This window comes from Alosa pseudoharengus, unplaced genomic scaffold (genome assembly GCF_046254945.1).
Source record: "Alosa pseudoharengus isolate Yale_2024_CS ecotype anadromous, Long Island Sound unplaced genomic scaffold, YU_APseudo_1.1 YU_APseudo_1.1_scf_17, whole genome shotgun sequence".
In the NCBI taxonomy this organism is placed as follows: domain Eukaryota; kingdom Metazoa; phylum Chordata; class Actinopteri; order Clupeiformes; family Clupeidae; genus Alosa; species Alosa pseudoharengus.
The window spans coordinates 3,996,779-4,010,461 of NW_027468640.1; the positions used below are offsets into that span (position 1 = coordinate 3,996,779).

General features: G+C 37.6%; 1 protein-coding gene across 1 annotated transcript in view; it reads left to right on the forward strand.

Moving 5' to 3' along the window:
- The first annotated feature begins 940 nt into the window (after positions 1 to 940).
- The window catches only part of LOC143127849 (uncharacterized), a 102,905-nt gene continuing 90,162 nt past the window's right edge, over positions 941 to 13,683 (forward strand). The window contains exons 1-6 of the mRNA XM_076289563.1: positions 941 to 1,034; positions 2,114 to 2,230; positions 4,019 to 4,094; positions 4,225 to 4,420; positions 11,620 to 13,417; positions 13,602 to 13,683. The exon at positions 13,602 to 13,683 is cut by the window's right edge and continues 92 nt beyond it. Coding sequence (XP_076145678.1) covers positions 985 to 1,034; positions 2,114 to 2,230; positions 4,019 to 4,094; positions 4,225 to 4,420; positions 11,620 to 13,417; positions 13,602 to 13,683 — 2,319 coding nt within the window. The 5' untranslated portion in view covers positions 941 to 984. The remainder of the gene's footprint in view (positions 1,035 to 2,113; positions 2,231 to 4,018; positions 4,095 to 4,224; positions 4,421 to 11,619; positions 13,418 to 13,601) is intronic.

A 13,683-nucleotide genomic window follows, 5' to 3' on the forward strand; every position in this document is an offset into this window, starting at 1 on the left:
TACAGTTCACTAAGAGCCGCGTTCTTATCGTTGTTGTTGTTGGTAGGCGGGATGTATACTGCGACTAGCAGAATCGCAGTAATTTCCCTTGGCAGGTAAAAAGGACGGCACTTTATGATCATAAACTCTGCCAGTGGTGAGCAGTGTTTGCATACTACTACAGTGTTAAGGCAAGCAAGGGTTTGTACTCAACTTAGGTTGGTGCATTAATTGACTCCGCCAACCACTTCGGTCCAGAACTTCTCGACCTCCGGCCAACCGCCTCGGTTTCGTTGTCGTTGCTGGAGTCAGTGCCTTCCACCCGCACCTTTCTGCCGTGCTGCCTCATCTGCCGGTGTTCCCCCTGCTTCGCCGCACCTCCGCACCTATTTGTTAATTCAGTCAATCAGTTGTTTCAGCGCTGCGTCGCTCATTAGAGGGGAGAGTCAGCTGGCGATAATAATCAGCTGATGGTGGTAATCAGCTGGCTGCACGCAACTGTAGACCCACAACTTAAAAAGTTCATTGTCCCATTAATTATAATAGTCACAGCAAACAATGCACAGCAAATCATGTGAAGAACACAGAAAACACAGCAAAGGAATATCCACTGCAAACAAAAGCACACCATATAAATAAGATGAAAACACAGCACACAATTGGGGTCGACAGTCACATAAAACACAGCTGAGGGGAGCTTGCTTTTGACATTAGCACACTATACTTCAAGGTAACTTTTGATGTGACTGCAGTGTTGAAGCTAAATTAGAGAAGTGGACGGCCATCCCCGACTTCAGAAAGTAAAAGTCCTGTCCTGTATGCCTCCTGCCACACACACGTGTGTGGTCACTAATTAGCTGACTGAACAGTTCAAAGAGTTGTATGTTAGAAAGATGAAATAGCAGCAGCATTGTGGCAAAATGTTTGCACATATTCTGATTCTTTGTTTTCATTGAAGCTGGTCATGATCAGATTCATGTGGGTGCTCTGAGGAGTGGCTGAAACATGGAAAAACAAGTCAACACAAAACAGGAAGACGGACTAAAAGGGCAAAGGTAGGTTGCTTAGCACATGATCTCTAAGATGTCTTGAAGAAGTCGCATATCTGCTTACCATCTGTCCAATAGTTTAAAGTGTTGCTATCTTCACGTGTGAGATGAGTTGCTGACTGCTGTGTAACATTCTACATCTCATAGCTACTTATTACACCCACTTTAAGAGAGAAAAAGTAGAGACTCTTAACTGCTATTTTTTCATGCTTTCAGGGGAGCTGTACATAGTTCAAGTACTTGGAAATAATAGCTTCTGTGTTTGTGCAACAGATATATCAGTTATGAGCATTATCACATTGCACAACAGAACAGATATATCAGTCATGACAAAGGAAACAATACGGCAAAAGATTAAGGATATCCCTACAACACCTCTATAGATATCCCTACAACACCTCTATAGATATCCCTACAACACCTCTATAGATATCCCTACAACACGTCTATAGATATCACTACAACACGTCTAAAGATATCCCTACAACACCTCTATAGATATCACTACAACACGTCTATAGATATCCCTACAACACGTCTATAGATATCCCTACAACACCTCTATAGATATCCCTACAACACGTCTATAGATATCACTACAACACGTCTAAAGATATCCCTACAACACCTCTATAGATATCACTACAACACGTCTATAGATATCCCTACAACACGTCTATAGATATCCCTACAACACCTCTATAGATATCCCTACAACACGTCTATAGATATCCCTACAACACGTCTATAGATATCCCTACAACACGTCTAAAGATATCCCTACAACACGTCTATAGATATCCCTACAACACCTCTATAGATATCCCTACAACACCTCTATAGATATCCCTACAACACGTCTATAGATATCCCTACAACACGTCTAAAGATATCCCTACAACGTGTCTATAGATATCCCTACAACACGTCTAAAGATATCCATACAACACGTCTAGCCTATAGATATCCCTACAACAATGTCTATAGATATCCCTACAACACGTCTATAAATATCCCTACAACATGTCTATAGATATCCCTACAACATGTCTATAGGAAATAATTGTTGTTATTTTACACCACAGCTCATTCCATCATGAGAGGCCTCCATCACTTGTACCCACTTGTGTGTCCATGAGGAGTGACCAGTCAGAGGGTCGTGGCATAAACTTCAAACATGATGGTGTCACAGATGGATCAAGGCAAGTCCATAAAACAGACTCATAGAATGAGCACTTTGTGACAGGATGGTTAAAAGGTGCACATCTTATAGTTTAATAAAAACAAACAGTTTTAATATTTAGTTATAATTTAATATCTGAGCTTTTCACTAGTTAAATGTATGCAGCCTCTTATACAGAAACAACAATGCATTTGAATTGAGTGTTCACAGAGTTCAGCTGTGTTAATGAGCTGAATATCCTATGAGCACTTGAATACTGGATGGATAAACATGTCAAAAAGCTTTCAATGACGCCACACCCAAAAAAGAAATACCGGTAGTCTACTTAGAAAAGTAACTAACAGAACCAATCACTGATGATTAGTTGATTAGTGATTGTATAAAAGCATTACCAGCTGCTAATGAATCAGATAATGATACCTTACTACACTACCTTATCATGGTGCATCTATGTGCATCCATTTAGATGTAGGCTTTTGCACTACAAAAAGTATCCATTTTGGGCAGGTGATATGGAATCAGATGTACTGTATTCTTTATTTACCCTGGGTGGGAACCCCCCATGATGCATTGTGCTGCCATGTAGGTCAGATACGTTTTAGGCCATAATACCAAATATATGTTTGTCCCTTCCCCTTAGGAACCATATAGTTAATTAAAGATTAATCATTCATTTGATTATTTTTAAGTTCAAGTATTTTATTTGTCCGTGTATGATTCATTTAATAATTTTTCCATTTAAACCCAACAATCATAGTAAAGGGGTGAAAACGCTTCCACGTAAGATGTTCTTGTGTTTCCTTGCGTATCGGCTCTTTCGCCTCTCCTCGTTCTTAACACCATTCTTGCCATTAGAGAAATGAGACGTCCTCGATGACATCGAGCTTTGAACTATTTCCGGGGCACGAGCTGGAGGCAGCAATAGGATACACGTATCCCGCCCCTTCCGCAGCCAAAAGTCAACATGTGAATACATCGTGCCAATCATGAGATGTGAATACATCGTGCCAATCATGTGGTGTGTTGTGAATACATTGTGCCAATCATGAGATGTGAATACATTGTGCCAATCATGAGATGTGAATACATCGTGCCAATCATGTGGTGTGTTGTGAATACATCGTGTCAATCATGTGGTGTGTTGTGAATACATCATCATTCCTGGATGAATGGGAGTCCCAATGTTTTTATTTCATCATGCACATCGTTTATGCATTTTAATAGTACAGGCACAGGGAGGGAGATCCAATTCCAAGAGTTTGAAGTCAACACAACGACTCTACTTCTAACTCCACCAATCAGAGCACTGCATCCACGACAGCCATGTACATTGACCAATCAAAGGCTAAACATATCACAGCACGATCAGAATGATAACAGAGACTTATCCAATGGAAATTGATTTTTGAGGTAACAGGTAAACCAGTGCCCCATTTGGTGTTATGATTAGAAAAGTAATAACTGTCCTGGGGGGTTTGCATTGGATTGACACATATGAGTTATTTCCATGATCCTGCTTTGGTACCTCTCACAATATATTACTAGACACAAGAGTATTTCTACATGGACAGTTACAAGTGCAACCTTGTGGTCAAATTGTGCAAAATATATGTGCTTTCTTCAAAATGAGCCACTGAGTCCATACCAAGTTTGGTTTTGATACATCCAAGCCTTATTGACCAGCGTTTCAGAATGTTTACCACAGGCCTGCCATAGACTCCAATGGTATAATCTCCTTTACCCACAAATGCATGTTTGCACAACTAATGGAAGTCAATTTGTGGTTTGTTTTGCCTTATATCCTCAGTGGCCAAATGGAAGAATGCAAATCAGATGCTTTCAGTGACCAGTTTACCCAGGGGGACCTCAAGCACATATTCCAGGTTTGGATGCAGCCACAACCTGCTGCACTGATATACACCTTTTACATGTTACAGTACAGAACAACAAACATATGGTATTCAAAACCTGGGTATTGTAATGCAAAGTATAACCAGCATATTTGTATACCAGGTGCTTGAGGAGAAGATAATGGACTTTGTGAAGAATGAGCTGAAGAGATTCAAGAAGATTCTGAGTCCAGATTACCAAGAAAACGTTGAGGATAAAGAGCAGGATGAGAGTGATGCCAGAGAAGGAACTCTCAAGATGGCACTGCACTTCCTGAGGAACATGAATCAGAATAATATTGCTGACAAACTGCAAGAAAGTATGAAATGTTCCTTTATTTGATTTGTTTTGGTTTTGATCAATAATATCAGAAAGCTATATTAGAGAAACAGAAAACAGCTATTTCTGGTGTCGGTGTCTTGCATTTTATGTTATGGTTATGGTTATGGGACTTTGCAGAAGCCTTTGTCCAAAGCGACACACAAATACAAAAAACAACAAAATATTTAAAATATACCAGGGAACAGATTAGAATGTTGGTCAAACTATAATAAGGAGAATAGCAATAATAAACAACAATGTCAATTCAATAAATAGCCTAATAAAATAAGCAATGAAAATGAGGGGAAAAGCAATAATAAACAATAGTGTCCATTCAATCATTAATATAAAAAAACAATGACATGGTAAGACTATATTAAGGAGAATATCAATAATAAACAATAATGTCAAACTAGAAAAGCATTTCCTGAAGGAAATACAGTGCATGAAAATGCAAAAATATGATGTAAAATATCATACAGAGTAAAAACAAACTATATTGGTTGCTAAGTAGATGAGGTTTAATATAGTTGGAATGACTGAACAGTTAAATAGGTGGATAGTTTAAATGGTTAAATTATTTAGGTAGATAGTTGATGATAATTGACAGTTGGAATGGCTCTAATGTTTGCTAGTAGTTATGCTAACTACCAAGTTACTATGCTAACTAACATGTTAACAATGTTAAAATGCTAACTATGCTAACCATAGGACTTAGCTAACTTAGCTAATCATTTTTAGCAGTTTTGTTAAAAATGCTAACTAACATGTTAACATGCTAGCATGCTAACCAAGTGACTTAGCTAATCATTTTTAGCAGTTTTGCTAAAAATGCTAACTAGCATGTTAGCATGCTAACTATGCTAACCATGTGACTTAGCATATCTTAGCTAATCATTTTTAGCAGTTATGCTAACTATGCTAACTAGCATGGTAGCATGCTAACTATGCTAACCATGTGACTTAGCTAACTTAGCTAATCATTTTTAGCAGTTTTGTTAAAAATGTTAACTAGCATGCTAACATGTTAGCATGCTAACTATGCTAACCATGCTAATTAGCTACAGTGGGTAGGAGTCATAGTTGATGACAAGTAACAGTTAAAATGGCTGAACAGTTAAAAAGTTCAGTAGTTTAAAGGGTTAAATTGTTTAACAGTGAAATATTGTAGTGAAGACTTTTATTTTGAAACAGTTTTTGGCAGAGGAAGCAGTTGAACAGGATGTGTAGTCTTAATAGGGCCAGTTTGTATGCTTAAAGCCTGAGACTGCAGGTGGCCTGAACACCTGCCATAGGATTCTAATTGCTTAACGGCCGTATTGTGATGTCATAATCATAATGTTAAGTCAATGGGGAAATTTTGATTAGTTTTTAATTAATAGTTTAAAAAGTATAAAAGTTACAAAGCTGAAAAATACACAGCACCCATGTCCTAAGTAAGACCTACGCAACATAGTTTGAATGAAGTTTCTACGTTAAACGGTTGAAGCTGCATTAACTGCGTTAGAAGAAGAAAAATAATAAGAACTAGAAAAGCATTTCCTGAAGGAAATATAGTGCATGAAAATGCAAAAATATGATGAGTTCATATGGTTAAATTATTTGCTTGGTAGATAAGGTTTAATATAGTTGGAATGACTGAACAGTTAAATAGGTTGATAATTGAAATGGTTAAATTATTTAGGCAGATAGTTGACGATAACTAACAGTTGGAATGGCTCTAATGTTTGCTAGCAGTTATGCTAACTATGTTATCAAAGATAATAATGTTATGCTAACTATTCTAACTAGCATGCTAACATGTTAACTATGTTACTTAGCTAACTTAGCTAATCATTTAGTGGTTATGCTAAGTATGCTAACTAATATGTTAACATGCTAACTATGTTAACCATGTGACTTAGCTAACTTAGCTAATCATTTTTAGCAGTTTTGCTAAAAATGCTAACTAGCATGCTAACTATGCTAACCAAGTTACTTAGCTAACTTAGCTAACTAGCTACAGTGGGTAGGAGTCATAGTTGATGACAAGTAACAGTTACAATGGCTGAACAGTTAAAAAGTTCAGTAGTTTAAAGGGTTAAATTGTTTAACAGTGAAATATTGTAGTGAGGACTTTTATTTTGAAACAGTTTTTGGCAGAGGACACAGTTGAACAGGATGTGTAGTCTTTTTTTTTTGTGATCAAATGTTTTTTATTAGGTAATGTCACACAGGGTTATAAAAACACCATCATACTGTCATATTATAATTTCTAATTACACACATTTTGCCCAGAACGAGTCCCAGGACAAAAAACACAGAGAAGAAAGACGGGAATGAGGGAGACATAAAAACACCACAATATCAAAAACATAAACAAGCACACAACGATGGACAAGCACAAACACACAGACAAAACAAAAAAGGAAAGAAAAAACACTTATACACTTATAGAGGGACAAATATTACACATATCAGATATGCACAAACCAAAGCAGAAAGGATTAGCATAGGCCTACAGCAGCCGTTTTAAAGATTCTGCAATATTTTGCCAAGTGTCTTGTGTCTTTTCTGACGCTCCATTGATTCGCGCTGTAGAGAGCTCCATATAGACGACATCCAAGAAAAGTAGAGTCCATGTCCGTACAGACAGATCATGAGGTGGTTTCCAGCGAGTTGCAACCATTTTCTTAGCAGCTGTAAGTCCAGCATATACAGCACGCTTCAGCACTTTGGAGACGTTCAAGACTGACAGGACTGACACTAATAGTAACAGGTACAGTGTTATTAATCAAGGTAGATAGATTGGATGCAATGTTGTTCCAAAACTGATGGACAGGAGAGCAATCCCAGATCATATGGAGGTATGTACCTTGAGCTTTTAATGGGCAGAAAGTACATAAAGGACTATTGATTATTTTCATGTGATGCATTTTCACAAGGGTAAGGTAAGTCCTATAAACGAAATTGTAATGGATCTGCTGGTGGTCTGGATTGCGTGAGACTTCTGTGATGTTAGACCATACGTCATGCCAATCAATTTCGTCAACCAGATCTGGGCAATCACGTTCCCAAATCCTCTCTACAGGGAAGGGTGTGTAGTCTTAATAGGGCCAGTTTGTATGCTTAAAGCCTGAGACTGGCAGTTGATGCAGGTGGCCCGAACACCTGCCATAGGATTCTAATTGCTGTGATGTCAAGGGCAATGTTAAGTCAATGGGGAAATTTTGATAGTTTTTAATTAATAGTTTAAAAAGTATAAAAGTTACAAAGATGAAAAATACATAGCACTCTTATCCTAAGTAAGACCTACGTAACAAAGTTTGAATGAAGTTTCTACGTTAAACGGTTGAAGCTGCATTAAATGCGTTAGAAGAAGAAGAAGAACTAGAAAAGCTTTTCCTGAAGGAAATACAGTGCATGAAAATGCAAAAATATGATGAGTTCATATGGTTAAATTATTTGCTTGGTAGATAAGGTTTACTATAGTTGGAATGACTGAACAGTTAAATAGGTTGATAATTGAAATGGTTAAATTATTTAGGCAGATAGTTGACGATAACTAACAGTTGGAATGGCTCCAATGTTTGCTAGCAGTTATGCTAACTATGTTAACAAAGATAATAATGTTAACCAAGTAACCATGCTAACTAGCATGCTAACAATGTTAAAATGTTAACTATGCTAACCATATGACTTAGCTAACCTAGCTAATCATTGTTATTAGTTATGATAACTATGCTAATTAACATGCTAACATGCTAATTATGTTAACTATGTGACTTAGCTAACTTCGCTAAACATTTTTAACAGTTATGCTAACTATGCTAACTAGCATGCTAACATGTTAGCATGCTAACTATGCTAACCATGTGACATAGCTAACTTAGCTAATAATTTTCAGCAGTTTTGTTAAAAATGCTAACTAGCATGTTAACATGTTAGCATGCTAACTATGTTAACCATGTGACTTAGCTAACTTAGCTAATAATTTTCAGTAGTTTTGCTAAAAATGCTAACTAGCATGTTAACATGTTAGCATGCTAACTATGCTAACCATGTGACTAAGCTAACTTAGCTAATCATTTTTAGCAGTTTTGCTAAAAATGCTAACTAGCATGCTAACATGCTAGTAAGCTAACTATGCTAACTAGCTACAGTGGGTAGGAATAACAGTTACAATGGCTGAACAGTTAAAAAGTTCAGTAGTTTAAAGGGTTAAATTGTTTAACATTGTAATATTGTAGTGAGGACTTTTATTTTGAAACAGTTTTCGGCAGAGGAAGCAGTTGAACAGGATGTGTAGTCTTAATAGGGCCAGTTTGTATGCTTAAAGCCTGAGAATGGCAGTTGATGCAGGTGGCCCGAACACCTGCCATAGGATTCTAATTGCTTAATGGCCGTATTATGATGTCATAATCGGCAATGTTAAGTCTATGGGGATTTTTAAAAAGTTTTTCTTTAATAGTTTAAAAAGTATAAAAGTTTCAAAGTTGAAAAGATATAGCAACCCGATCTGTTTGAAGACCTATGTTACAAAGTTTGAATGAAGTTTCTAAGTTAAACTGTTCAAGAGAAATTGCGTCTAGAAAAAGTGGTAAGCGGAATAATAATAACTAGAAATGCAATTCCAAGGAATTACCAGTGCATGAAAATGCTAAAGTTGTGATGTAAAATATCATGTATAGTTAAAACAGATAATAAAGAGATGGTTACTACGGTGATGCTAGGATAGACATGGTGGTTGCATAGCTTAATAAAAGTTGATAGTTTAAAAGTAGACTGTTTAAAAGTTGAATGTAGATAGTTTAAAAGTTGTTGATAGACAGTAGATAGTTTAAAAGTTGTTGATAGACAGCTAGTTTAATAGATAGTTTAATGATAGTTTAAAAGTAGACCGTTTAAAAGTTGAAGGTAAATAGTTTAAAAGTTGTTGACAGACTGGAAGTTGAATGAATGTTGATATTCAAATAGTTTAATGGCTGTGCATAGGTAGATATTTGACAATAACTGAAAGTTGGAATGGCTCTAATGTTCGCTAGCAGTTATGCTAAGATTTTTAACTATGCTAACCATGCTACTTAGCTAATGTTTTGTAGTAGTGCTAGCAATGCTAACCTGCTAACCATGTTACTTAGCTAACGTTTTCTAGCAGTTTAATGAATGTTGATATTCAAATAGTTTAATGGCTGTGCATAGGTAGATATTTGACGATAACTGAAAGTTTGAACGGCTCTAATGTTTGCTAGCAGTTATGCTAAGATTTTTAATTCTGTTAACCATGCTACTTAGCTAATGTTTTATAGCAGTGCTAGCATGCTAACCATGTTACTTAGCTAACTTAACTAACATTTTCTAGCAGTTTTACTAAACATGCTAACTATGCTAACAATGTTAGCATGCTAACTATGTTAACCATGTTACTTAGCTAACTTAGCTAATAATTTTAGCAGTTATGCTAACTATGCTAAGTAGCATGCTAACTATGCTAACCATGTTACTTAGTTAACCTAGCTAATCATTTTTAGCAGTTTTGCTAAAAATGATAACTATGCTAACCATGTTACTTAGTTAACCTAGCTAATCATTTTTAGCAGTTTTGTTAAAAATGCTAACTAGCATGCTAACATGCTAGCATGCTAACCATGTGACTTAGCTAACTTAGCTAATCATTTTTAGTAATTTTGCTAAAAATGCTAACTAGCATGGTAGCATGCTAACTATGTTAACCATGTGACTTAGCTAATCATTTTTAGCAGTTTTGCTAAAAATGCTAACTAGCATGCTAACATGCTAGCATGCTAACATAACTATGCTAACCATGTGACTTAGCTAACTTAGCTAATCATTTTTAGTAATAAAAATGCTAACTAGCATGGTAGCATGCTAACTTGCTAGCATGCTAACTATGTTAACCATGTGACTTAGCTAATCATTTTTAGCAGTTTTGCTAAAAATGCTAACTAGCATGCTAACATGCTAGCATGCTAACTTACTAGCATGCTAACTATGTTAACCATATGACTTAGCTAATCATTTTTAGCAGTTTTGCTAAAAATGCTAACTAGCATGCTTAACTATGCTAACCATGTGACTTAGCTAACTTAGCTAATCATTTTTAGTAATTTTGCTAAAAATGCTAACTAGCATGCTAACATGCTAGCATGCTAACTATGCTAACCATGCTAACTAGCTACAGTGGGTAGGAGTCATAGTTGATGACAAGTAACAGTTACAATGGCTAAACAGTTAAAAAGTTCAGTAGTTTAAAGGGTTAAATTGTTTAATAGTGAAATATTGTAGTGAGGACTTTTATTTTGAAACAGTTTTTGGCAGAGGAAGTAGTTTAACAGGATGTGTAGTCTTAATAGGGCCAGTTTGTATGCTTAAAGCCTGAGACTGGCAGTTGAGATCCAGGTGGCCTGAACACCTGCCATAGGATTCTAATTGCTTAATGGCCGTATTATGATGTCATAATCGGCAATGTTAAGTCTATGGGGATTTTTAAAAAGTTTTTCTTTAATAGTTTAAAAAGTATAAAAGTTTCAAAGTTGAAAAGAGATAGCAACCCGATCTGTTTGAAGACCTACGTTACAAAGTTTGAATGAAGTTTCTAAGTTAAACTGTTCAAGAGAAATTGCGTCTAGAAAAAGTGGTAAGCGGAATAATAATAAGAAGAAGAAGAAGAAGAAGCCTAGGAAGAACAGTACAGTGCATTTTCATGCACTGTAATAAGAAGAAGAAGAAGAAGCCTAGGAAGAACAGTACAGTGCATTTTCATGCACTGTAATAAGTTGCCTAGGAAGAACAGTACAGTGTATTTTCATGCACTGTAATAAGAAGAAGAAGTTGCCTAGGAAGAACAGTACAATGCATTTTCATGCACTGTAATAAAATGCCTTGGAAGAACAGTACAGTGCATTTTCATGCACTGTAATTAATAAACAGCCTAATGGAAATAAAACAATATTAAACAAACCCTAACGCATACACGCTTAAAGAACTAAGTGCATGTTGAACAGGAATGTCTTTAGACCCCTCTTAAACGACCCAGTACTGTACTATACTACTAAGTACTGTAGATATTTATTTCCATTTGCATTTAAACATCAATAAGGCACTAAAATGCATATTGGTGTAAAAGACACATTGGGCATATTTTGACTTTAGTATTGGTGGCTGGCTAACATTATTCTGTTGTATGTTTTTCTGTAGTTGAAATTCCTTTAGTGTGGCAGACTGAGCTGAAGAGAAATCTCAAGAACAAGTACCAGAGTGTGTTTGAAGGAATACCCAAGCAAGGGAGCTCTGCTCTGCTGGAAAAGATCTACACAGAGGTCTACATCACAGAGGGAGGAAGTGGGAAAGTAAATGAGGAGCATGAAGTCAGGCAGATTGAGTCCAGATCCAAGAGACCAGCTGGACAGGAGACACCAATCAAATGCAGAGACATCTTCAAGCCCTTACCTGGCCAAGACAAACCAATCAGAAGTGTCATCACAAAGGGAGTAGCTGGCATTGGCAAAACCGTCTCAGTTCAAAAGTACATCCTGGACTGGGCTGAGGGAAAGGAAAACCAGGATGTCCACTTCATATTACCACTGCCTTTTCGGGAGCTCAACAGTATGAAAGACAAACAACTCTCTTTGATGGATCTTCTTCACAGCTTTTTCTCAGATATTAAGCTGTTATCTTTTCCTAGTCAGGGGAAGTACAAAGTGTTGTTCATATTTGACGGTCTGGATGAGTGTCGACTCCAACTAGACTTTCAGAAAAATGAAATTTTGACTAAAGTGACAGAGGTCACTTCATTGGATGTGCTGCTGACAAATCTCATCAAGGGGAATCTGCTTCACTCTGCTCTCATTTGGATCACCTGTCGACCAGCAGCAGCCAATCAAATCCCTCCTGAGTGTGTTGACCGAGTCACAGAAGTACAAGGGTTCAGCGACCCTCAGAAAGAGGAGTACTTCAGGAAGAGGATCAGTGATCAGAATCTTGCCAGCAAAGTTATCACTCACATAGAATCATCAAGAAGCCTCCACATTATGTGCCACATACCAGTGTTTTGCTGGATTGCTGCTCACGTTCTTGAAATTCTTCTCAAGACCGAAGGAGGTAAGCAGGTTCCAAAGACTTTGACAGAGATGTACACACATTTCCTTGTTTTTCAAACCAAGCAGAGGAGTCTGAAGCTTGAAGGAGTTTATGACACAGATCCACAGTGGAACCAGGCTAGTCTCCTTGCTCTTGGAAAGTTGGCCTACGAGCAGCTGGAGAAGGGCAACCTGATCTTTTATGAAGACAACCTGAGAGAGAGTGGTATTGATGTCAGAGAGGCAGCAATACACTGTGGCATCTGCACGCAGATCTTTCAGGAAGAGTCAGGCCTTCATCAGGAAAAGGTGTACTGCTTTGTGCATCTGAGCATCCAGGAGTACCTTGCAGCTTTGTACGTGATCCTGATGTTAATAACTAAGGGGAAAGATCTCATGTCCCCACAGCAACCCCCCAGAACAGTGTTTCAGCTTCTGAAATGGCAAACAACGGGCAAACCCATGACCACCTTACAGAAGAGTGCTGTGGACAAAGCCTTGGAACATGAAGATGGGCGCTTTGATCTTTTCCTCCGTTTTCTTCTTGGCCTCTCTCTGGAATCCAACCAGAGACTCTTGAGTGGCCTGATAAAGAAAGTACAACATGAAAGCAAAGAGGAAATAGGCAGCTACATTAAGACAAAGATCAGGGAGGTGCCATCATCAGAAAGAGTTATCAACTTCTTCCACTGTCTGAATGAAGTCAATGATCACTCCTTAGTGGAGGAGGTCCAGAGCTTCCTGAGTGCAGGGACACTTTCTAAAGCCAAACTCTCATCCACCCAGTGGTCAGCTCTTGTGTTTGTGCTTCTGACATCAGAAGAAAAGCTGGATGTGTTTGATTTGAAGAAGTACATCAGGTCTGATGAATGTCTCCTAAGGCTGCAGCCAGTAGTAGAGGAATCCCAAAAGGCTCTGTGAGTAGGATAGCAATAGTTATGGGCCGAAGTGTGTGTGTGTGTGTGTGTGTGTGGGGGGGGGGGGTTATAACATTTATGTTGATACTAAGTATGATTCAGAAACACACCAACACTAATGTACTTATGGCATCAAAGTCCTTTCCAGAGAGTCTGTTAACTGGTGGAATGTTTTCCCCTTAAGGCTCAACAGTTGTGGGCTCACTGAGAGGAGCTGTGCAGGTCTGGCATCTGTCCTCACCAAAGCGTCTTCAAAGCTGAAACAT